Source organism: Podarcis gaigeae (genome assembly GCF_964106915.1).
Source record: "Podarcis gaigeae genome assembly, chromosome: 3".
In the NCBI taxonomy this organism is placed as follows: Eukaryota; Metazoa; Chordata; class Lepidosauria; order Squamata; family Lacertidae; genus Podarcis; species Podarcis gaigeae.
This window is the reverse complement of record NC_139680.1, coordinates 60522090-60546597: the sequence shown is the minus strand read 5'-3', so window position 1 is coordinate 60546597 and position 24508 is coordinate 60522090. Positions and strand designations below refer to the sequence as shown.

The 24508-nt window shown below is 39.8% G+C and overlaps 1 protein-coding gene across 4 annotated transcripts in view; it reads right to left on the bottom strand.

The window, feature by feature from the left end:
* The window catches only part of PDE7B (phosphodiesterase 7B), a 157059-nt gene that overhangs the window by 8814 nt on the left and 123737 nt on the right, over nucleotides 1–24508 (bottom strand). For all 4 annotated transcript variants that reach the window (XM_083731683.1, XM_083731684.1, XM_083731681.1 and 1 more), the window contains 8 exons: nucleotides 20085–20168; nucleotides 14570–14721; nucleotides 12050–12113; nucleotides 10453–10548; nucleotides 8990–9090; nucleotides 7543–7674; nucleotides 3791–3882; nucleotides 2127–2271 (listed from right to left, as the gene is read on the bottom strand). In XM_083731683.1, coding sequence (XP_083587809.1) covers nucleotides 2127–2271; nucleotides 3791–3882; nucleotides 7543–7674; nucleotides 8990–9090; nucleotides 10453–10548; nucleotides 12050–12113; nucleotides 14570–14721; nucleotides 20085–20168 — 866 coding nt within the window. The remainder of the gene's footprint in view (nucleotides 1–2126; nucleotides 2272–3790; nucleotides 3883–7542; nucleotides 7675–8989; nucleotides 9091–10452; nucleotides 10549–12049; nucleotides 12114–14569; nucleotides 14722–20084; nucleotides 20169–24508) is intronic.

Sequence of the window (24508 nt, the reverse complement as noted above, 5' to 3'; positions counted from 1 at the left end):
ACTGTACTCTACAAAAATATATGTACATTTAATTTCTTCCATCTCAGTTACTATTGATTTTTTATATGGAAATGTATAATACAGTGGCTGGGTTATATGTACCCCACGGAACACAACCTCAGTGGTCTCACTCAGTCTAACTAGCCTAGGAATGCTTCCAGATGGAGGGCTTCTAGCACTGCCAAATTATTGCTCTTCTGCTGGAAGGCACAAGTTGACATGTCATTCACTGTCCATGTTTCCAGAGGTGTGGCACTTGTTTGGTGTCAGCATCTTGCTATGTTCTGTCTATACCACGATGGGCCAGACCAGTGGGAAGTATTGTCCCCTCCCCTTTACTGACTCCACATAGTCACCACACACTTTCTCTTCACATTTTGAAGCTGGTGCCTTTCGTCACCATTTCAGCACCCAGTTTTGAACTGGTGTGCATGCACTTTTTTTTTCATGGCCAGTTTCGATATTCCACGATAATACAATTGCATAACTTAAAAGAGTGCAATCCAGTGCAAGAGGATCATAGCCATACTTTCAAGTAAACATTGCTGTGTTTGGGTTCTAGGTCCTTCCTTTTTCTTCACAACCCAGCTAGCAATTTAATACAAAAAAAATTCCTTCCAGTAGCACCTTAAAGACCAACTAAGTTAGTTCTTGGTATGAGCTTTTGTGTGCATGCACACTTCTTCAGATACGACTATGGCAGACCAACACGGCTACCTATCTGTAACTAGCAATTTAATGTTTGCCTTTTCTAGGCAGTTTGGCAACTAGAATTTTGTTAAATTGTAATTGTGCACTTCATATACCGAAAAACTTAAAAGTGCGAACAGCAGTGTGTAGAGAGTGAGAACAACTCCCTCTAGGAGAGGCAGCAATTTAATTAGGGAGTTTTTAAAGAAAAGGGGCTATGCAAGGACATTACAGCCATCTTCTCTCAACCAAGCAATGCATTCCTTAGTTCCCTTTCTGTCCCAGGCATTCTAAAAAAAAACCTTGCAAACAGAGGATTCCATGCAACCAGAGAAACTGCTCTTTGTAATTAAGGGGCCAAACAGTTGTGCAGTTGTAAAAAGAGGAAGTAATTAATTAGGCTGAGCCTTAAAAGAAGTCAGAAAAGTAACACCGGGAATCTTTTACACTACAGTGATGTTCAATAGTTGCTGTTCTGTTGCCTTCTTTCCCTGTTGTCTCCTCTAATGTTTCGAAACCGATGCCTGCTTGTTTAAATGGCTTTCAAGAAACAAAAAGCCAACACTGGTGAGAGCTTTGCTAGCTTTTCCTTGGGTGCACCAATAAAAATGCACGAACTGTAGCACAATTGTGTTCTGATCTTTTAAAATCATGTAAAAAAAAACAAAACAAAAAACCAGCACTTTCAGCCTGAGACAAGAGGACTGAAGCCATACCAGATTCCATCTGGAACACACCTATTACGCTTATTCAAAAGTAAACCCTGCTGTTTTCAATGGAACCCCCCTCCCCTTCCTAAGCTCCAGGCAAATTGCTAAGGAGAGAGAATTCCCCTTATCTGCAGTGCAGGACATGAAATGGCTTTGCAACCAGAAATGTAATGGCATCTCTAGCATGTCATTTAGCTTCCCAGAATCAACTCCCACTGTGCCTCAGTTTTACTTTTTTCCTGTCTGCAACTGCAGAAGGAATGTGCTGCTATTCCACTCCTTTCATCATAGATTTTTTTAGGAGATAGATAAAATGACATAGGTAGTGCTGGGAAATATAGGAAGATTACAGGATGATGACTGCATTGTTTAGCCCTTCTGTTAAACATGAGTAAACAGGGTATATCACTTGCACAATAAATGCCTCCACTGGGAGCAGCCTAGGTAAACCAGAATACCCCAAATGCTACACATATTCACAAACACCTGTTGCCCCTATATCAATCTTGATGTAACTATATGGCGAGGAAAGCTCTGCTCCATAAGTAGCAGGAGAGAAGTGGTATGCTGTTCCCCTGTTCTGCATGTGTATTACAAAAGGACCCAACATAGAGTGTTTGACAGTTTGTCAAGCCAATCCACACATTGAATGTATGAATACACACACACACACACACACACACACACGGGTTATGTGTTCACAGAAAGGGAAATCTTTACATTTACCTGAAGCATAAAATGCCTATCGGGAGCATCCTCCATTTTCAAATCCTGATTTTTGAGATGAGCTTTCAACCGGATCAGAAATTCGTTCTGCCTGTTGATGTCTGTTGCCAAGATCAGGGAGCCCAGCTGCTGTTCAATATCATGCCTGTAGTTTAAAAAGGAAAAGTGTGTTTTGAGCAAGGCATTATTAATACCTCTTCATATCATCTCTCCTATCTTCTGGTGTTTAGGGATGCCAGTCCTTATTTAGAGCATCCGGTTTAATGCACCATTGCTGAACTCACTTTGGTATACTTGTTCACAATTATGCTCCAAAAGTTTTCTCCCCACTCAAAGAACCAAACACACTGAACTGGTTTAGCAACTATCAACCCATGGCCACTAACTGCATCCTGGTAATTGGTTAGAATCGCTCAATTACTTAATTGTCTCTCTCGTCATAACAAGCTCAAATAGCAAGTGGTGAAGGAAAATTTATGCCTTTCCAGAGAAGTTTTTTGAGACTTTATGGCAGTGATGGCCAAACTTGGCCCTCCAGCTGTTTTGGGACCACAACTCCCATCATCCCTAGCTAACAGGACCAGTGGTCAGGAATTATGGGAGTTGTAGTTCCAAAACAGCCGGAGGGCCAAGTTTGGCCATCACTGCTTTATGCTGACTTTATTTGCAGCAGGATGTTTTACATTGCCCTGGTCCAAGATAGAAGGTTCCTATTCATGTATGCCTCAAGTGGTTATTATTATTGATTTTTTTATTGAATTTATATACTGCCCTATACCCAAAGGTTAAATGGAATGTAAACAAAATAAGGTAAGCCAGTATTTTTCTCTTTGGTCTGTCTTATCTGCTGTTACTTTAGTCAGACAATTAACTGTGACATTATTTTGTCCATGAAAAATAGAAGGATGGGAGATTTTTTTTTATCCACAATTCCTCCCCCGTACCGAAATTTGTTCCCATTTCTAAAAGTATATTGTTTCATAAAATGACTTAGTAGCACAGCGAATAGATTAAGGCAGAGTCCAAAGACTAAATATTGGCACGTTCAGCTCAAATGTATGAGGAAAATCAAGCTATTCTAGTGGGTGTGGGCAGCACAAAATTACCTTGCAAAATTACTTTGGGGTCAGAGGTGGCAGCATATTTCTCCTTTAATGTGCTTTGCTGTCTCTGGCTGTTTTCCCCCAGAATGCCCTGGCTTGCAGTTCAAGAACATTATTTAGAAATGTTCAACGCACAAAAGAGCACCCACAAGGGATGTGTGGTGGTGACGGCCCAAGAATAATAAATTTCTGGGTAATTTTGAGAAAATACAATAGCAGTCACTGATTCTCTCTCTCTCTCACACACACACCCAAAATTTGCCAAACACTCCCTTCCATCACTGCAATTGTTGAAATGGGAACCATGTTTCATCTCAGATACAAAATTTGTGTTTGTGTGTGTTTCAGCTGAACCCTAGAATGCATGCAATACCAGTCAAACTGGGCAATTTTAATGTAATTTTACTCTTTTCAGATGGCTATCCCTAGGATGCGTATTTTCTTTCATTCACATCAATACTCTGTATACCTCCCTGTATGCAGGGGAGTTACGAAGTTGTCAGAGTCAAAGTTTTCTGGAAAATACCATGTTTCTTAAGTTTCCTAGTGGGTGGTGCTTACCTCTCTTCTGTTGGCAGATGTGCAAGCAGCCTTGACTCTCGAAGCATGCCTATTGTAGATCTCCAGTGATGATTTTCTAAAACAGAGACATTCTGGAGGAGGAAACAAATAACCAAAAAGATTCTCAGCCCAATGAAGTCCATATGAATGGTGGAACAGGCATCAGTGCATGTTTCCCTAACTGAATGGGAAACTGCACAGACCAATGGGTTGCTGCATGAATTATTCCCCGGTCCTATTCACCAGTCAGGACTACATCGCTCCAATTACACATTTGAACCATTGTACATCAGTTGTTTGGAATGAAATGGGTAGCAGGTCTCCCTCCTTAGCTTTACCAGTATAACAGCATCATGAGTCCTCAACTAACTAATGTAATTCCCTTATGCATGTGTTAATTTTGTATGTTAGTTCTGGTGCTGCTATGATTAACACTGACTGTACCTCGTGATCTATAATGACAAGGCAGGAAAGCAGGAAGAAAACAAGAGCTCATGTTTTCATTTGTAATTGCCTATGAAAGTTGGAGGCAAAGTCTGAGCGCTAACGAGGCGTTTTTCATAGTGGGAACTGTGGTTCCAAGGTCCTTGTCATCATTGTTCAAAGCTCCCCTGCTGTCCTTGTGGCATCAGGGGCTCAAATCAGAACTTTGTACTTTGGGAAGCAAATTATGGTACTTGGTACATGCTGTTCCCATCTGGAAATCTCCGGTCACAAAAGGCAGCTTTGTCATGCATAAATGATGGAATGTACTAGAAATAACACATTTTCTTCTGGAATTATTCATGCAACAACCTTATTCCTGTATGCGTTCACATTTAGTGGTGTCTAATGTTTGACATAAATGCTGCTTTTTCATTATTTGCAACTAGCATTTTTGCACACATCAACATGCATCAGTAAATGACTGACAGGCTGTTATGCCAAAATGTGTAAGAAGAACCATCGACTAGGCATGTGAGTGCTAAGGGGGGTTGGATTTTTAAAAAAAGTAATTTAAACATGTTTTGGAACTTTTAAAATAAAGTAGATGCTGCTCCTTATGTATGTGATAGTGATATAGGGGGCACTGTTCCATGTCACGCTACATTTTAAAGCATGCTGTTCTAACAGGCTTGAAACAAACATCAGACATATTTTTACACACTGTATCCACACATGCACTTTCAAAACACACCTGAAATTGCCCTTACATGTGGTATTTTACTACAGCTCTTCACATACTTTGAGATACTGCAACCAGGAGACATTCAGCCACATACCAGAAAATTAGGCTTCTGCAATTGAGTTAAAGCACTCTGGCACAGCAAATCCACTTAAAAAACACATCTGACTTTTTGCAGTTAGGAAAGTGATGGGGAAATGAAGTAAAAAGTGTGGGATAATGATTAACGGGAAGACTTATAACCACTATGCAAACAAATCAGGTTGAAATTTGTAAACTACTTGGAAGTGGTGTTTTTTAAAAAATAATCAAGCTGTATCTAAATTGTATGGAATAAATAAATAAAATTGGGATGAATGTTCATTGTCATATAACCATCCTGCAAACAAGTTGGACTGAATGTTCAATAAAAACCAGACCTGCATAAGCTTTGTGAAAGCAAATCAGGATGAGTATTTAATTAAAAATGTTGTCTTGAGGAGCCTTATAGTAACGAATGCCTCAGATATGCCTTCACAATTATATTGAACACTCTTAAAAATGGAGGTAATTTAGTCTGAATCTTGTTTTGTTACAAGATTAAGGTTTCTTGCTCGCTTTATAATTTGTAAACTGGTTTGTTGAGTCCGTCTTCTGATGGAACTATGATATTGCTCTCTAGATTCTTTCTTTTGAAGTTAGCATGGTGTGGGTTTCCTAAAATAGGATGCCCTCTGAGATGTGGTTGTTCATGTGAGGATGAGGACACTTGGAAAATATACTTATGAAGATTCCTGACATAGCAGTTTATCTGTATGTCTATGTGATTATATTATGCAACATTTTGGTTTATCTGTGAAGACTGTACAGTTCTCAAAGAATAATCTGCATTTACCTCATAGGATAATAATGTTCAGAGTTTTCTTTTCCTCCTATCCAGAACCCCTGACATTTGGAGGAGTCCGGACCAGTGCCCCAGATCATCACAGTGGTATGATCTATGTTTGGCTATGGCTTGTCAAAACAGATAGAGCAAGCTGAGTTAGTCACAGGATATCTCAGCATCCTTCTGTCATAGCCTTGGCTTTCATAGCCCTCTCTGTTGCTTTATCTTAGTGTAGGACAGTCTGGCCTGTTACACAACTGACATCTCCAGGGAGAAAGTATAGATGGTAGTGAGAACTGAAGAGAATCTCTCTCTCCCCTCCATTCCCAATTAGTTCAATAGAAAACCAGGATTCCCCAGAGAGCTGGTTACAGACTCAATCGCACTAATCTAGTTCACCAGAAACAAGCAGAGCACAAGTGAGAGTGGCCAGTGAATTAGGTAGTATAAAATACAACCTTGTACTAGCATACTAAACCCTAAGGTTCTCTGACCACAGTTACACATTTCAGATACAAAAGCAACTGCTTGCTGTGGGTAACTTCTCACATTCTTTTTTGAAGACATGGGTGCAGTCTTTGGAAATCCCCTCTGTGCACACTATACTTTATGTTTTGAGGATGAGAGTTGAAACTTTCCAATTTCTTAAGAATATCTAGGAAAAGGCCAACTGCTTCTCTCCAGCCCCACCTCCCAGTCACTACTGCCTACTTTGAATCAGGAAGGGGTTCTGTGGGATGCCAGAGGGCACACTATATTGTCATTTAGCTAACCTGTGCCAAACAGGTAACTTATCCACCATATAATAAGTGGAGATGATGGGGGAGCACAGGGAACAAAGATGTAACTAGTTACTAGTAAAACAGTGTATCTGTGTGAAACAGCTCTTCATTTTGAACTGGGGTCTTCTCTGAAAAGTCTGGCTTTGGGTAGGATTCCATAGAAATACAGAATAGCACTGAATGTTGTAATGGGAATATAACTTAAAAAAAAAAAAAGTTTATAGCACCTGAGATAAGTTTGAAAGTGTGAGGGGACATTTTCCAGTGTTGTCATAGCTCCACTTTTCTCCCCAAGACAAAAAAACAAAAAAACAAAAATGTATTGTGCAAAACAGGAAAAATTATTCAAATCAGTTTAATTTTCACGAGTTACCATGTTCAGATGTTCTACTCACAAAAGTTGGGTTGCCTAGATGCCAAAACTCAACTTGAAAAAGAAAAGGAAGGAGAAGCATATAGACAGCCCTGGATATACAGTGGTACCTCGGGTTAAGTACTTAATTCATTCCGGAGGTCCGTACTTAACCTGAAACTGTTCTTAACCTGAAGCACCACTTTAGTTAATGGGGCTCCTGCTGCTGCCGCGCCGCCGGAGCACGATTTCTGTTCTCATCCTGAAGCAAAGTTCTTAACCTGAAGCACTATTTCTGGGTTAGCGGAGGCTGTAACCTGAAGCGTATAACCTGAAGCATACGTAACCCGAGGTACCACTGTAATGATGCCTGATTATTTGTGATGGTGACTAGAACGTTTGTTTGTATAAGGGAGAAGAATTGTGAAGGATTCGTATCCAGAAATGATTCCAGAATTTACATGACTCCTTCCTAAGATAGAAAACCTAACGTTGCAATCGTAGTGCTGCAATATAAAATGCAGCTAAGATATAATAAAAATCTAAAATTGTACTTGTATAACTTTTGAGACATAAGTAGATTCTCACCTGGTATAAACTGGCAAGATGGTGTTTGGTTTTTATCAAAAATGGTTGGTTTACTCCTGGATGATCTACATCATGTGCTGCAGCAGCTAGTAGTCCAAGCATGATGTCCAGAGGTGTGAGGAAGTTGGCAAGCTGCAACCATGCAAAAAATCAAGGTTAAATGAAATATGAGAGCTGTTGCTCACCATTCACAGTTAAGCGAACTCATGCCCATAAAACTGTTCAACTTTTATGACAATGAAGAGTAAGTTCAATATGTAGCTCATTTGCATGACACTGATGAGGTCATAAAGGCTCCTGAGTTTATATTACAGCTCCACATTATTGATTTTTGCAGCAGTACACTTGGGGTGCTTCCAGACTTCTGCTATATTTGAGTGGGATTTAGTCACATACTAGCAAATCCAGTTGTGCAATTAAGTTGATGTGGCATTCTAGCACAAAAAACCCCCTTCTTATAAAAATAAAAACCAGACCCTTTGCATAAAAGTGACAAGAAAAAGCCCTGGGAAGTGTGGGATACCATTTGCTCAATGCAACATTTTACAACCTCCCTACAAACAAATCTGAATGCATGCTCAATAGGTAGCTGACAGCGTCTAACGTCACAAACGTTGTGTAAACAAATCAGGATGAATGCCTGGAAGTGACCTCGGTTGAAACAAATGGTTGAGGTGCCAGCAATCAAAACAATGTTCAAATGGGGAGGTGGATGTTACGTGTAAATACCTTTTGAAAATCTGCCAAAGGATAATGCAGATACAAGTGATACCAGCCAGACCTCATGCACTACTGCCACAATGACAGATATTAATGGTGAGTAAAAGTAGTGCATTGTAAAAAAGCATTATTTTAGCAAATCTCAAAAGTCAGTGTAGCACCCTTTGATTTATGATGGGCGGGGGGGAGGCAGATTCAGCTGTTCTGTTGCTGGCTGGCATTCATAAATAATGTAGCTGTGAATAGCTTAACTGAGGGCTCTAAACAAATGGAAAAGGTGCTGCATAAGCAGAGTACATACCTACAGATATATTCATCAGCTGTTCTATTGATTTGGTGACACTGGATTTAAGATTGCCTTATAGGTTCCAAGCAAAGGATATGCATGTCTAAGATACTTTGGGTGGTAGTCAGCTATCTTTTACTCAGTGTAGACCCACTGAAACCCCCTCCCCTTGCAGCTTTCTTCATTTGAGCTCCATAATTTCTGTGTGTTTATGTAATTTTGTTGTCATTTTTAAACAACTAAGAAACCGTGGCTGATCAACAGATCTGCCAGTAGATCCCAATCTATATTCTGCTTCACAGCAACTCAGTCAATCCACAAACAAAAACCCCCCAATATACATCTTGAGGAATGCATTTGTCTTTCATTAGTAGAATGGCATCAATATGTCCTATTAAGAAATTATCTTAACAATTCTTAGGAGGGAAGGAGTTTGGTTACCTTGGGCTCCTTTAGGTAGCAGTGCATAGCTTGGGTGACATCAGCAGCATGAACAGCATTGTGGTATGGGTTTTGACTATGGTAATCTTCTTGCACCATAACTAGAAGTGAAAGAAGATAAACAATTGGTGTAGCCCTTAACAGTGCTAGAAGGCAAAGGGTTAAAGTGTCACTTATATTTTGAAGCATTCAAAAGTCGAGACCAACCAAAATGTCACAAAATACTGAGCAAGCTCTTGAGTCCAAGAGAATTCTTCATCAGGCTGGATGTTAAGCAAACCAGAAGGGGGAGATGTTAAGCAGGAGTGGAAGTGAGAGGAAAGCTGGTTTGGCACTGAATTCATAATGCCTACATTGGTCAAAAGTTCATTTTTGTTGCATAGGCAGAATGGCTAAGGGTATAGGGATTGTCATGCAGAGTGCCAGCACTTCAGAATTTACCACTACACTGACTCTTACCCCAAAACATGATCATTCTTTGAATATGTGATTAAAATACGTTTGGTCATTTTGAAACTTTGGATTTATGTCTTGAATTCAACCCACTGAAGCTCTTTCTTAAAAAGAACCCAGTGGCTTGGCACTCTTACAAGACCGTCCCTTGGTGGAAGAAAAACGCACCCACATGCTAGAAAAGCTTCGCCAGACTTTTAAAGGCTTTGAAGCCTATTTTATAAATCACCCTTTATTGTTCTTCATGAAAGCATGGATTCAGAAGAAAAATAAATAGTATTTGTGGGGGATAGGGGGAGAATCTATGATTGCATAATTATATAAGATTGCTTTTCTATATGAATATTAATATGTTGGTACCTGCGTTTTCTGCTGCAAGAGATTAACACAGCTACTACCTATCTGGAAATGGCCTCAAAATATGGTCCTCCAAAATCACCCCTGCACTAAGGCAGAGACCAGGTATTCTGAATCTGGATTATCACTTAAAAACAACAACTTGGCATTTTAAGATTCCCTAGATAATATGTTTATTCCAGTTCTGGAATGGGTCAACTTTCCAACTTTACAGCTCTCCCCACTCCCATTATCATAAGAAATGAGAATTGTACAGGTTTGCTGCTGAAGCCGAGCCTCCCATGTAACTGTTCAATTTCAACTTACCAACGACTGATAAAAGAAATGTCACACTAACCCACACTAAAGAAGAACATATTATACCAAGCAGAGGGCCTTCTCGGTGGTGGTGCCCGCCCTGTGGAATGCCCTCCCATCAGATGTCAAGGAAATAAGCAGCTATCCTATTTTTAAAAGACATCTGAAGGCAGCCGTGTTTAGGGAAGTTTTTAATATTTAATGCTGTATTGTTTTAAACACTCAATTGGGAGCCGCCCAGAGTGGTTGGGGAAACTCAGCCAGATGGGCAGGGTATAATTTATTTATTTATTTATTTACTTACTTACTTACTTACTTACTTACTTACTTACTAGAGAGAGGGAAGAAGTACTTACCTAAGAATCGGTGTAATGTAACCATGTCTAACTGAAAATGGTGGATAAGCCCATGTACATTGAAGAGGTGGCACAGCAAGGTTACAAGGCTGTTTCCTGAGGGAACAGAGAGACGTGCATTAACTGGATGAAAAAAACCCATACAGTGGTACCTCGGGTTAAGAACTTAATTCGTTTTGGAGGTCCGTTTTAGCTAATGGGGCCTCCCACTGCTGCTGCACCACCGCCATGCGATTTCTGTTCTCATCCTGAAGCAAAGTTCTTAACCCGAGGTACTATTTATGAGTTAGCGGAGTCTGTAACCTGAAGTGTCTTTAACCCTAGGTATCACTGTATTTAGCAACCTTGTTAATTGTGTTACTGTCTTGCCCCGCTAGCGCTGTCCATGGATATGCAAGTTATTAGAATCATAAAATTGTAGAGTTGGAAGGGCCCTGAGGGTGATTTCACTAGAATGCAGCCTTCTGTAATTCATAATGGCTTTGCTGGGGACCCAGAAATGCAGGCTCCATAAGCCTGAAAACCTTCCTTCTGCTTCTCAGTTATGTTAACGCATAGACTCATGTTACCCCAATGGCAAGAAAATCCCTCTCATAATGGTATTTTCAGAAGCGTCCCCCAAAATAAAGGCCATAGGACTGGAGGGCGCATAGCTTGGTGGGTTATCTAAATGGCTTGCCCAAACAAGATCCCCTGTTCATATCCAACCATCTCCAGTTAAAGACAGTGAGACTGCTGGTGGCGGTACTGGCTTGTGGTCCCACAATGTGCCTGTAGGGTAGATAGCAATTTTTTGCAAATAGTTTGGTGGGGTGAACTGTCTTGTATTCACATTCAAAATTCCAAGGGGTTGTCTTCAACTACAGCCTTCTCAGAGTAAACTCGTTAAAATTAATGACTCAAAGTCAGTAGTGTCCATTAATGTAAATGGGTCTACGCTGAGTAGAACTAGCACTGAATATCCTCCTACATGTCTAAAAGTTCTGCAAATTCTGGAAACTAAAATGAATGGTTGCTATTTAAATTGCTCTGCTTCAAGAGCTAGGAGGAGATAATAGCATATTTTTTTTCAACCAAATAACATTGAAAAACAATTCCCAAGAAAATTGCATTGTAGTTTTCTTAAATTATTTGCAAGACAAATTCTGGGTTTATAGCAGAAAATGGTCTGGATATGTTTTTTGTGGTTTTTTTTGTTTTTTTTAAGATCTAGGCGATTGAGGGAAATGAGTATTTCTATGCTTCAAGGATGCCAGGAATAATGGTGTCAAAAGCCAAATCTCTACTGGCTTTTGACATCTCTTCAGCATACATATATTGTCAGCCTTTTCCCACAACCATGGGAGCTAGAAACTGGGCTCTTGAAAATGGATTGCATTTTTTCAGAAGCTTGCACATGCCACCAGATTCCATATGGAACAGATTCTGCAATACATGATGTGACTGCAGCTATGCACACTTCTAAACCCTTCCCTTCATTTAGGAAAACTGAGACATACGTAAAAAGTATAGCAATAAAAGATTTAAGGATGATGGAGAAACCTAAAGGCAATGATTAAGAATCAATGTTCTCTGAAAGATATTTTATGCAACTTACCATTTGTCAAGCGGTCAAACAGGAAAATGTCAAAGTCCCACATTCCCACTTTGGATAGCATATACTGGGAATATAAAAATAAAAGGCAGAATGTACAAAATAAGTATTGACAGATTTACGTGAAATCTTTAAAAATTTACTTTATAAATTATGGGGCTCATGGTTTCTGGGAAACTGCACACCCTCATTTAAGAGATGTGGAAGTGGGCTGAATTTGCACAGTGGTAATGGAAATGCACTCTATATATGTTCAGAAGTAACCATCCCCTTTCACATGCTCTGGATATGAGCTCACAAATTATTATTTACTTTCTTATGTTTGCCCTGGCCTTTGACACCTGAGATATGTGCTTTCAGGACTCACCCTAGTCCTGTGATTGTAATCTGTTTTAACTGCATTTTGAATTTTAATTTGTTGTAACCTGTCCCAGGTGAAGGACAGGTGATATATTTAATAGCAACAACAAGGATAACAATAAATATTTAGATTTAATAATTAATAATAAACCTAAAATAATTATACTAATTTAAGAAAAAATATATATTAGAAATAATTTAGTACCTAAAATTGTACTCTTTGGTACATTTATGACATTTGAAAGTGTAAGTACCTTTGTTTTAATTAAGTAATAGTTCAAATGTAGCCAGTTTTAGAGAGGAACCTGCATAGCAAACACTGCCATCCTATACATGCCTAATCCAGTCTCAGAAGCAAGCCCAAAATGAGCCTTACTCTCGGCTGATTGTGCAGAAGATTGCAGTCTAAGACACCTACATATAGCTTAGTATTTGTCAGTTGGGAAAACAGCACTGTAAACAAAACTAGGTTTTTATATGGAAAGCTCTTTATTGGAACTCACATTATTGGGGGCAGGGAGGAACTCAGAAAATGGGGTTGGGGAACCTATGGCCCTCCATTCATTTCTGGACTATTGCTCTCTTCATCCTTGATGGGAGCTGGAGTCTGACAATATCTGGATGGCCATAGTTTCACATCCCGGCTGTAGTGTAATTAACAACAATTTAGAAAATCAGCAAGACCATCTTATCTACCTGCAAACAAATCAGGACGAATGCTCAATAAACAGGTTCTCTAGAAGCACCCATAGAAACCGTAGAAAATAGCTATGCTGAACTTGCTTTCTTTTTATCCCATTCCATCCCAGCAGTTATATATCCTTGAAATAAGTTCTTAGCATAGCTCTAAATGTATTTCTCTAAAAAGAACCAGCATCTTAAAGAACCACAGCTTCTGCTTTCCACTTTCAGCTTCACAGACTTCAGAAATTTATTTATTTCATATATATTTTACATACTGCTTAACGCTAGAACCGTCTCTAAGTGGTTTAGAAAGAGAAATTGAAGGTTTGCCCAAGACTGAAATGAGCTTCTCAACCCTGTACCCTCCAACATTTCAGACAAAAACAGGGACACATTTGCAAAACCTCAACTGGTTGAAACTTCCTGACACAAGAATGTAAGAAGAGCCTGATGGATCAGGCCAATGACCCATCTACTTCAAAATCCTGGTCTCACAGTGGCCAACCACTGTGGCCTGCATGAAAACCCACAAGCAGGATTCGAGCACAAGAACACGCTCCTTCCTGTGGTTTCCAGCAACCAGTATCCATTGAAAGGTTTGTTTGCTGAAATGCCTGCTCTCTGCTGTATTAATTTACACTGCAATACCTGGTCCAGTGCTGTTTTAGAAGCCATGAAGGCAGGGGGAGCGCATCCCGTTTTGCCGCTTGAGGCAAAATAGGAGGTGCCACCTTTCCCTGCCCTTCTGTTCCCATACCTGTTGCGCCACTGGCATTCCTTCTTTGCATGCCCTTCTGCTTCTGCAGTTTGGGGTGAGATCTTACCCAAAACAATCAAGATCTTGCGCACTCACAAATCTTGTGCGATTACAGCTGAAATCAGTGGCACTTCTGCGGAGACAGTGGGGCATCCATGGGACTGCTGCTTGAAGCATCCACAGCAGTGTGCCTAATGGCAGAGCCAGCTCTGCTTGAAGGTATGGCTTCTTTTCACAGAATCACAGAGTCGGAAGGGACCATCAGGATGATTAAAGATATAGTAGAATCAGGGTAACCAACATGGTGCCCCCCAGAGTCACACACTTTGAGTTCTACAACTTGTAACATTCATAACTATTGACCATGTTGGCTAGGGCTGATAAGAGTTGTAGACCAACATCATATTGACCGCACCATGTTGACCACCTGTGTGCTACAACACACTTGGGTCATTTCCCCTCCCTCAGCAGTCCCCAAACCCTACCTCACATTGTTCAGGAGAGGCTTCTGACCCACTGGAGAGGCATTTCAGGGGGTGCAGGGGGAGGAGGGGGTGAGAAACATTCTTTCCATGAACTTCCTTATGTTAAATTATCTCAGGATCCAATTCTACATATCTAACATTCCTTCATGTTGAACTCAAGCAAATCTTCAGCTGATCTCTTTGTTACATTTAGAACAATAAGTCTTTAGTAGGGAGTTTGTTGGAGATGCCTCTTACCCTTGCTTGCCCAAGGTAGCCTTCATCCAGCAAGTACAGCGAAGCCTGTGGTACGATTCCACGCAGTAGCCTGGATGCATGGAAGTATCTCTGGAAGCTCAACAGTCTTTTTACCTTTTTCTTTGTTCCAATTTCCCCTGAGTAAATGGTATCTGTGGAAAAATGACAGGTACAAAGATCTTCACTAAACGAATAAGCAGGAACTCAATGAAGGCCAGATTTTGACTAAGCTGAAAATGCAGAAGTACTAGGACCGTGGGGTTTTCTCTTCCAAACAGATATGTTTCTGCCACTATATTCTACTCTCCCAAGGGCAACAAGAAAACAAATTATAAACTGTCAAAGATATGGAGCATCAAAGCATGGATGCTTTAACATGTTCTACTGGAAAAACAAATATAAGGATAGAGTGAATTATTTAAGTGGGTTTTTCAGCGAAAAACAAAAAAGCAATGTGATTCAGAACACCTTGGACTTGCAACCAGCATGAATATTTGATAGAACAATGTTCTAGGGAATGCTGAGTAAACCATGCTGAGGGGAGCACTGGAAGATAGAAACAAAGCCAAATTTCAAACAGAATGAAACATCTGCAGTCATAACAGAAGTGTGAAAAATATCCTTAAAAATGCATGTTATATTAAATAATGTAATGGTGGCACTGACTAAACACACATGACCAGATGGTATCTGGTACAAGATGCTCCATGATAATGTACAATTCATTATATTTTTATGTCTCCCAACTTACCTTGCATAGGCGATGTTCAGGCTGGGGCAATTGTCTTGGGCCTCGTACATAGAGGCACCCAAACAAACCAAGACAAACTTGGTTATGTTTCAGTGTTCATCATAAGCTACCTGCCATTTACTGGGTCTGACTTCAAAAAGACACATTTTCTCTTATTGTCCCTTTGTTTGGCCTCCCCTCCTCTCTCAGCCTGCCAGGACTGAAGCGGCTTGACCCAGACAGTCTGAGAGACCAGTTCCCAAAGAATCTGCAATCAATTGTTTCTAACAGAGGCTGTGTGCATATTACTGACTTAAAATATAATGAGGTTATCTCTACCCTGGCTGTGTTTCAAACCACTTTCGTATTTATCAGTATGGTTTGATGTATTTTAAAGTCACCTATGTTGTAATATTCATTTACTGATTCACACTTGAGTGCATGAAAGGGTTAGCCTGCGCTGAGCTCAAGTTGCCAGTGTAGGTGAAGTTACTAGGCTTCCAGCAGCCTTTGCTTCCTCCCCTCTCTTTCTTTTCTTTCTCCTGCTTCCCTCTCTGTTACAAGAGAGTAAACAACCTCTTCCAAACCTCTCTCTTCAACAAGCCACTGTCTGTTGATACAAGTAGAGGAGAGGGTGTGTTTATGTCTTCATCATATGACTTAACAGTTTCAAATCAGACTGAAGCTGGTATAGGGGGAAATGCATCAAAGTGCAGCATTTTCCAATAATCTACAGGATAGATATGGATTGTGGCTAATGTTCTGTGTTCACAGTCCATTGGTGGGAGCATACTGGGTGTGGAGTTAATGGAAGCAGGGATACAGCCTGACTTGTGCTTATTGGTCAGCAGTTGCCTCTGCTTGTGAGTTTCCTCTCTGAACAAGAAGTATGCTTCAAGCTTTCCAATCCAGTTCAGAAATTCCACTGAAGATTAGACAAAGACCCAATGACCACTATTAGAGAAGCCACTGTGTTTCTAGTCGACCACTGGACAGGAATTTATTCCACTGAAAACCTACTAAATTCAGTAGGAAAACCATCAAAATTAGCAACATTGTACTGGCCAAATTGGTTGATACCTGACAGCACATTAACTGCTGAATCTGCAAACAGATTAAGGTAAAGTACTGCAAACTTAGGTTTAGTTCCACTGACTCTAGAGGGGCAGCAAATCATTCTGCAAATGCAATTGTATGATAGAACTGCATTGTGTCGCAGTAATAAATTTGACAATCAACCATCTAAGGAATTTTCAGATTGAGTGTCTTAACCTAGCTTCCTAAATCTTATCTGTAGTTTTATAGTAAGATACATTTCAAAGTGTAAAATTATGGCTGATTACAGAGTAAGTGAAAGGAAATAGCCATTCTTTCCCCCCGTTCCTCCTTAAGGAAAATGAACATAACCTGCAATAACAGAAAACCCTGTTTTTCATCTATCATCTTAATAGTTCATCCACTTTGTTCTCTTCCTTGTGTCAGCTGGAAAATCTTAATGTTATCATCAGAACACCCTTTCCTTAGAACAGAAGGTCAGGTAACAAATTAAGCAACTCACCGCTATGTGTGTGTGTGTGTGTGTGTGTGTGTAAGTGTAAGTCATATATGAAAAAGGATCAAGTAACTAGTCAGATTCTTGTACAAATATTGTCCAAGTAATAAAAAAAAATAATTTATGGAATTAGAAAAACAATCCTTTATTGTATTTGCAAGTTAACACTGGGACATTATTTTAGTGAATTAAAATATCTCAACAAGTTGATTTGATTTTCTCAAAAAAAAAGGGGGGAAGGGAAGAGTCTAACCTACTTTCAGTAATGGTTTCAACTAATTAAAATTTGAAAAACATATATATTTTCACCATAACTGAAGTCCTTTGAGAATCCTACACGAGGATTCCATAACTATGTCCTGTTTCATGGTATTCCAGCTTTGCTTGTGCATTTTCTAGCTAAAAGTATCATCAAATACTTCAATATATGTCTAATCAGAAGTAAGCCTGATTAAATTTTATGAGACTTACTGCTTCTGCACCATACTTTTAAAGCACATTTCATTTCCCAAAGAATCCTGAGAACTTGTTAAGGAATCTTGGAATTGTATACTACAGTATCCAGGATCCCATTTGGGCATGAGGAAAGAAATGAGCTTTAAATGGATGGTGCATACACAGCCTTGCAGCCTAACTTAAGCAAATGAAATGATTCATGTTATTGGGTTTGAAAATAAAATGCCATTTTACTAGTATTTGATGGGTCTGATACCAGTATCAATTTTTGTGCTTTCAAAACCTGTAAGTCACATATGCAGTGCCCTTCAGCCTGTTTGATTCTTTGCTAAGTCCATCTTGGTAGGCACCAGTCTGACACAGGCTGAACTTTCTATGGTGAGCATGGGGATGTCTCGGAGAAAAACATGCCTTTCCCCAGGGCACTTTCCCCTCTCCAGCTGTGCATTAGTGCCTGACAGGGATTTCAAGAAACTGGTATCTGAGTGCACCAGACACTACATTTGAACACTATGATATTGGTTTGGAACACCAATATCAACTTTAATGGGGGTTACATTCTGGTGATCACACCTAAAGCCAAAACTGCATATACAGTAGACAAAGCACTGGGTTCAATGGCAGGTGGGATGTCCAAAATATTACACCCCCCCCGCCAGATGTCTGCCCTATTTCTTCCCCACTTTCAATTTTTTTTAAAAAAATTGCTAAGTGCATAAAGTTAAATGCTTGGAGGTTACAGACTTACTGTAGTCTGTTCTGCCAAACTTGGGAGAGAGAGAGAGGGAGAGAGAACGTGTTCTAAAGTAGACAGATGAGCCACAAGTCAAGTTCAAAGTATACAGTTCACTATACTTGAGCCAGGGTTACCTAAAGACATTTTGGTGCTTGAAGCAAAATCTCCAAGTGGTGTCTCCCCCAAGCCCCAAGCTAACTTCTATGAAGGAAGAAAGTTCTGAGAATGAAAATATAACCCAAGAATACTAACTGTACTTGTATAGTTGTTGGTCAAAGGAAATCTGCATCCTAGTGTTAATATTTTTAGATATGAAAGTGACTTTCACTGGACAATCTTGTGTAATTTGTCCTAATGAACAATAAGAGATGTAGGTCTCATTATCAATCACTTATAGGTGTTAATAATGAAGTATATTAATATGGTTCATAGTCCCTTTCTTGGGCTGTAGTTCTAGGTGCTTAATAACAAATTCCCCATTAGGAACATAACAGGTTATTGGTTTGTGAGGTTTTAGTTCTTGCTTTTATTATGTATTTGGTGTTTTTAACTTGCATTTGTATGTTGTGAACCGCCTTGAGATCTATGGAAGAAGGGTGGTATAAGCAAGCAAGCAAGCAAGCAAGCAAACAAACAAACAAACAAACAAACAAACAAGGAAAAGCACCCCTCCCCCAGTTCTCTGGGATTCACTCGCCCCCCTGCCACTGTACCACATGGAATTCCCTCTTGTTCTTAATTAAGGCAATCAAGAAATATGTGCTGTATCAGTCATTGACAGATTGCATCCTAAGATAATGAAAGCCAATTTTAATCACCACACATGAGTCACTGAAAATATTTGGTTCAGTGATTCACTGAGCAACTTAGTCAATCGGAGGATTAAATTATTGCTGCCTTACCAGGAGAATCTGTTTGGAAAGCCAAGCTGGGCTAAGCTCCAGTAAAATGGGGGGAAAGGATGCAATAAACATCTGATAACAGAAGCGCTATAAATAAATGTGAAATTTACCCTTCATACTATACAGATAACCTGTTCTTCTACAGATGGCCATGTTTAATTACACACACACACACATTAGAACTCTCACTTTGAGAGAATTGAGGGGTTTACAGAATTGCGACATGGTTTGTACACTGAAATGTGCTACAGATTCATTAATAAATGCAGGTTAAAGGCACAGTTCAGATGAAGGAAAGCATTTTAAGTTATGTTCAACAGGATTTTAGAGTGCTTAACTGTGGCTTGATTGTGGCCCATACCACAAGCAGAAATTCCACCAAGTGAAAGGAACATTGAGCTAAAACCATAAATCTTCACGAGTTGCAAAATTCAGGATTACATATTCTAGAAAACTCCCAGGCCTCAAAGAAAACAAGCCCCACCTGAAATCCCGAGTGGAAATAGCACACCTGATCCCACACGTTATGCAGGTACAGGATTCTTCATCACATAACAGCCCTTTGCTTTGTATGTCTAGCTTCCTATTTGACACATAATGAAGATGGAGGGGAAACTCCCTAGGATACTTTCTAAGGGCTCATCCACCACATCTGCTTGTCCTGTGCCTAGAAAGCATGGGTCCAAGCAGTCTCCCCCTTGCCCCACTCTTTTCTCAGGGAAAACCCACTCTTTAGCTCTAAACTGGAGGAAATGGCAACCCACAGAAAACCTGGTTGCCATTTGCTCTGATTGAGTGCTAGAGAGCAGTTTTCCCTGGGGGGAAGCTGTGGGACAAAAGGAAATGTGGTTAAATAGATTTTCCATATGTGCCTTTGATTTTATTTCTTCAACAGCAGGCAAGGTAGTGTGTACCGGCTTGTTCTCTTATCTGTCCATGAATTCTAGCCTCTGGGAACATCCAGAACTGAGTAAGCTGTTTTCACCTGATGCCGCAGCTAAGGTAAAATAATTTATGAATGTGAAATTTAGTTTATGACTTTCATCATAATTATTAGACTTGTGGTATAACAAGTTAAATAGTGCATTTAAAAAAGCCCCTCTGCCCACAAATCCACTTTCCGATAAGTGATCACTTACTGTTGAGAAGGCGGAAGTCTATGAATGGGTAGGAACCACGTCGCTCAGAGAGAACCCCTGTCTGACCTCTCAGCCGTGCATCTCCTGCAAAACATGATTATTCAGCCAAGATTAGAGACACATTTTCTTCCAAGAGAATGTTGAGATACCTTATTAAGCCGCGAGATTAATGGTAGCAAAAGAAAATGTCTACGAAGCCAAGTTTGATTTGATATAGTAAACTGGGTTTACTATACCTGGGGGGAGGGGTGGTCTTTTCTCAGCTTAGGGCCTGTATTTCCTTGTGGTTAGTCATCCAGTTAAAAGTAAAAAAAGTCAAAGTAATGAAGTCTACAGCCATCTGTGCACATTTGATGTTCCTATGGTGTTCCTACTGCTCGTGGAATCTGCACTGATCTTTTTTTGGAGAGTGAGAGGAGGAAGCGGCCAGTGAACTATAATATGGCTGCATACACCTTATAAGCTTAAAACACAAGTCATTCCTTTTCTCAGTTTGGACTGAAGTTGGTTTGGGGGGAAACTCACCAGATTGGTATTTTGTATGGATAGATACAGAATAGGTATGTATTCTGTGTTACATTGTGTGTACACAGCTTCTCAGAATAGCAGAGGGAGCATTGGATGCAGAGTAAAAAAGAATGTGTACACAGCCTAAGACACACACATCCTTTATGCTAACAGGTTTTTCAGCACACTCACAAGAAACAAGTCTTTTGTAAGTTTCATGTAAGTTAATGGAAATTGGGCAATAGCTAATTGACAATACAGTGACAGAGTCCAAGAAATGTGAGTCATTTCCTTCTTATGGAGTAATTCAAGACTTCCATATCCCTGGACATCCATATTTGTATCTGTATCTGGTTAGCAAAACAAGCACATACTGGAAACAATTATAGTAGTCCTCGCCTATAGGTCTTGACTCTTGCTCATTGATTACTTCATCAAAAATAGTGAACATATCAATTGATTTCATGTATCTCTAGGCTGATTTGAAATGTCTAATCTTTAATTAATTAAAAATACATGGGGTGAAATAGTGTAAAATTATCATTGAAGATCTGCAAGCAAGAGCATATACAGTGGTTCCTTGGGTTACAGACGCTTCAGGTTACAGACACTTCAGGTTACAGACTCCGCTAACCCAGAAATAGTATCTCAGGTTAAGAACTTTGCTTCAGGATGAGAACAGAAATCGTGCTCCGACAGCGTGGCAGCAGCAGGAGGCCCCATTAGCTAAAGTGGTGTCTCAGGTTAACAGTTTCAGGTTAAGAACGGACCTCCAGAACGAATTAAGTACGTAACCAGAGGTACCACTGTATTTGTGGCATTTCTAATACAAGGATCTTTCCTGGGAAATTAACATGCATTTTAAATACCAATATTTCTTTATATAATTTTTTAAAATCCCATTCTTCTCCCAAAAAGGCTCCCAAGGTGACTTACAGATTATTATTAAAAAAAAAAAAAAAGCCAGAGGCTTACCATTTAAAAGACATGGCACAAAAGGAAAAGAGGGGAGGAGGAAGAAGGAAAAGGCAAACTTAGGCACCAATCTTTAAAGTTACATTTCTTATAAAGACTGGCTCATAATATGTTTAAAGGCATTTCTCAAAACATGAGCTTAAAAAGAAAAAATATTACTCTGAAATTAGTACTTTCTGGTTCCAATCTGACTAGAGTTTTGCATGAGAAGTTGTTCCATTAATACATTTCCTCATGTGTATCAGTTGCTGGTTCAGGAACAACAGACGTAAATCAAATGGACATCTAAGCAGAACCAAATTAAGACATTTAGAAGCCCTAAGCACTGAAAAGATTATTGTGCCCTCCACATGTAATTCAAAATAAAAGCAATACTAAACCATAAAATAAAATTTTAAAATAAAAAGAAATAAAACAGAACACAGATTTATTGCAACACATGACAGGACTTGATTTCCTCACATTATTTACTAGGCAGGAGTAAGTAGTAAAAAGAAAACAGAAAAATGGGGGGAAGAGTGTGGAGTGGATGGTTAGGAAGTCGTAAGTTCTGATGTTCACAGCCTGGTGCAACAAGTCACATGTAAACAACTTTTAAAGTGTTAATGCATTTGGATCTGGTCCACTGTTTCTTGCTTCTTCTCCTTGGGGCAGGTTACCATGAAGTACCTCCATCAGAATCTTGGGTACTTACTGCAAGACTTTGGAAAACGTTTCTTTCTCAAGTCTAGGAGTTAACAGCAAGGAGACTAATGCATGCATGAGGGCAGAAACAGGGTGAACAGGTGCATGTGTGCCAGCCCTGCCCCCTCCACATCACCCCCAACCTTCCCACACACAAAAATGTGTTCACATGCTGAGATTAAACCCTTTCACCTAGATAGTGCATCTGCTATTGGGGAATTCATTTTTCATCACTTCGATAATTACATTTATCACTGGCATATTTGATTACCCGCCCACTCTTCCTGATATGTAGTTGAAGTAGTGTCATAGGAGTGTATTGGCTAGTGCCGAGGACATCACTGACAAAAAGCAGCGCCTCCCACGCTTGATAAAACAGATTATTTTAATCTGCAGACACTGTTGTCTTCTTCAGAGGCTCAGCTGACGAATACTAGTTTCTCCTGTTCTTTTTATTTTTTTAGTTTATAAGAGTTCACTCTACTTTCTTCATTTCTGGAATGCATAACTTCCATGTTTACAAAAACAAAACAAAACCCTAACAACCTGGCAAAAGAGCAATCTGCCCACATCATGCTGTGAATTTCTGTGTCCCTGTTGTGTGACCCCAGTGACCACAGGCTGTGTGTATATAGAAAAGTGCTGAGTGTAAATCACATGCTGAGTACTTGCAAAAGTTACAGGCCAGGTAAAGATTGTTTACCATAGGAGACATTTCCAGTAGCAATTCCATGGCAACTGTAACGTATGTTCTACCCTGAAGATTTCGGAGGTTTGATAGTAGCATCATTAATTGCAGGAATCGGCACATGCATTTTAGGCTTTCTTGCGGCATTCCACCTTCCTGCCTAATTTCTTCAAAACCAAAGCAGAATGGGTGTTACATTTTTCTTTTAACTTCATCTTCTCTTAAAAAGAAAGGATTCTGTAGAAAAGAAACAGAAAACTATAATCCTGGAAAGCTAGAGTTGCTCCAGCCTCTTTGCACCACGAAGAAAAATAATCATAGCAAAGAGAAATGGAAAAAGGGCTGTCTCTTTTCTGCTTGAAGCTGAAGTCAAAAGATAACACTCAGGAATGTTCAGTGTTACAAACAGCTACTTGTCTGTCAGAGCCAATGGCTGGGGCTGCTGCTGGTTCTCCCAAAGGAGACGTTCCTCAGATTAATCTGTTGCCCACTTCGCTTCTTACTTTGTCTGTGTTTAACAAAAAGTCAGTGCTAGGTAACACTTTTTGTTTTTAATATGGCTTATTATGTAACTGTCAGCGAGTGTGGGTGCTCTGATGACAGCTTACTGTTAATGGAACATCAGTTTAAGTGACCAAAAACAAGCAGCTGGCTATAGCTAAAGCATCAAGGTCAATGTGGGATGTAGAGAAGAAAGCAAGACAAGACTGGGACATGGCTGGTACCAGCACCAGTTAAGAGCAGGGCTGTAGACCAAAAAACATATTGAGCTGGATAGTCGACATATATGCAATGCTGAGGAGCATGGGGCTACTCCAAACATCTGCAATTCATGGGTATGCAATACCACACTTGTTACAGAAAACAGACTGAAATGGTTATCCTATAAAAGTCTGTGAGTGTGCAAAGAAACACTGAGAACTAAGGTTGCAATCATAACCCCACTTACCTGAGAGTAAGCCCCATTAAATTCAACAGGACTTAATTCGGAGCAGACATGGCTAGGATTATGCTGTAAGGAACAACTGACGTGATCTATCATGATATTTGTGCCACAACAACCTGTTCCCCCTCCCCCATGTTTTTAATGAGATTCACAAACCCAACCCCAGACAGGCCCATTTAGCCTTCTAAAACCTCCGGAAAGGTAAAAGTCCAGGCTTCCTCCCTTGCAGTGCCCTATAATCTTAGCATAACTTCAAGAGCACATTAAGAACATAAGAGCCCTACTAGATCAGTCCAAATGCCCATCTAGTGCCGCATCCTGTTGGGTATATTGCATTTGGAAAAAACAATTCACTTTAGTTTTTGAAAAACAGTTTTTGAAAAACAAACCTTGCAGGTATCAAGATCAATTGCATTGCTGTGCAGATTCAAAAGCTAACGAGCATAACTCAACTGTCCTTGAATGCCATTGCTGCATTTTACCACGTTGCAGACCACAAGGGTTATCACATTCTACAGCTTATTCCCTGAACCAATGATTAGCAGAATAAAAAAATGAAAAATGCCAGATAATATATGGAATTTAGCTTCTGAGTTAGAAGAATTTAAATTACCCTATAAAGGG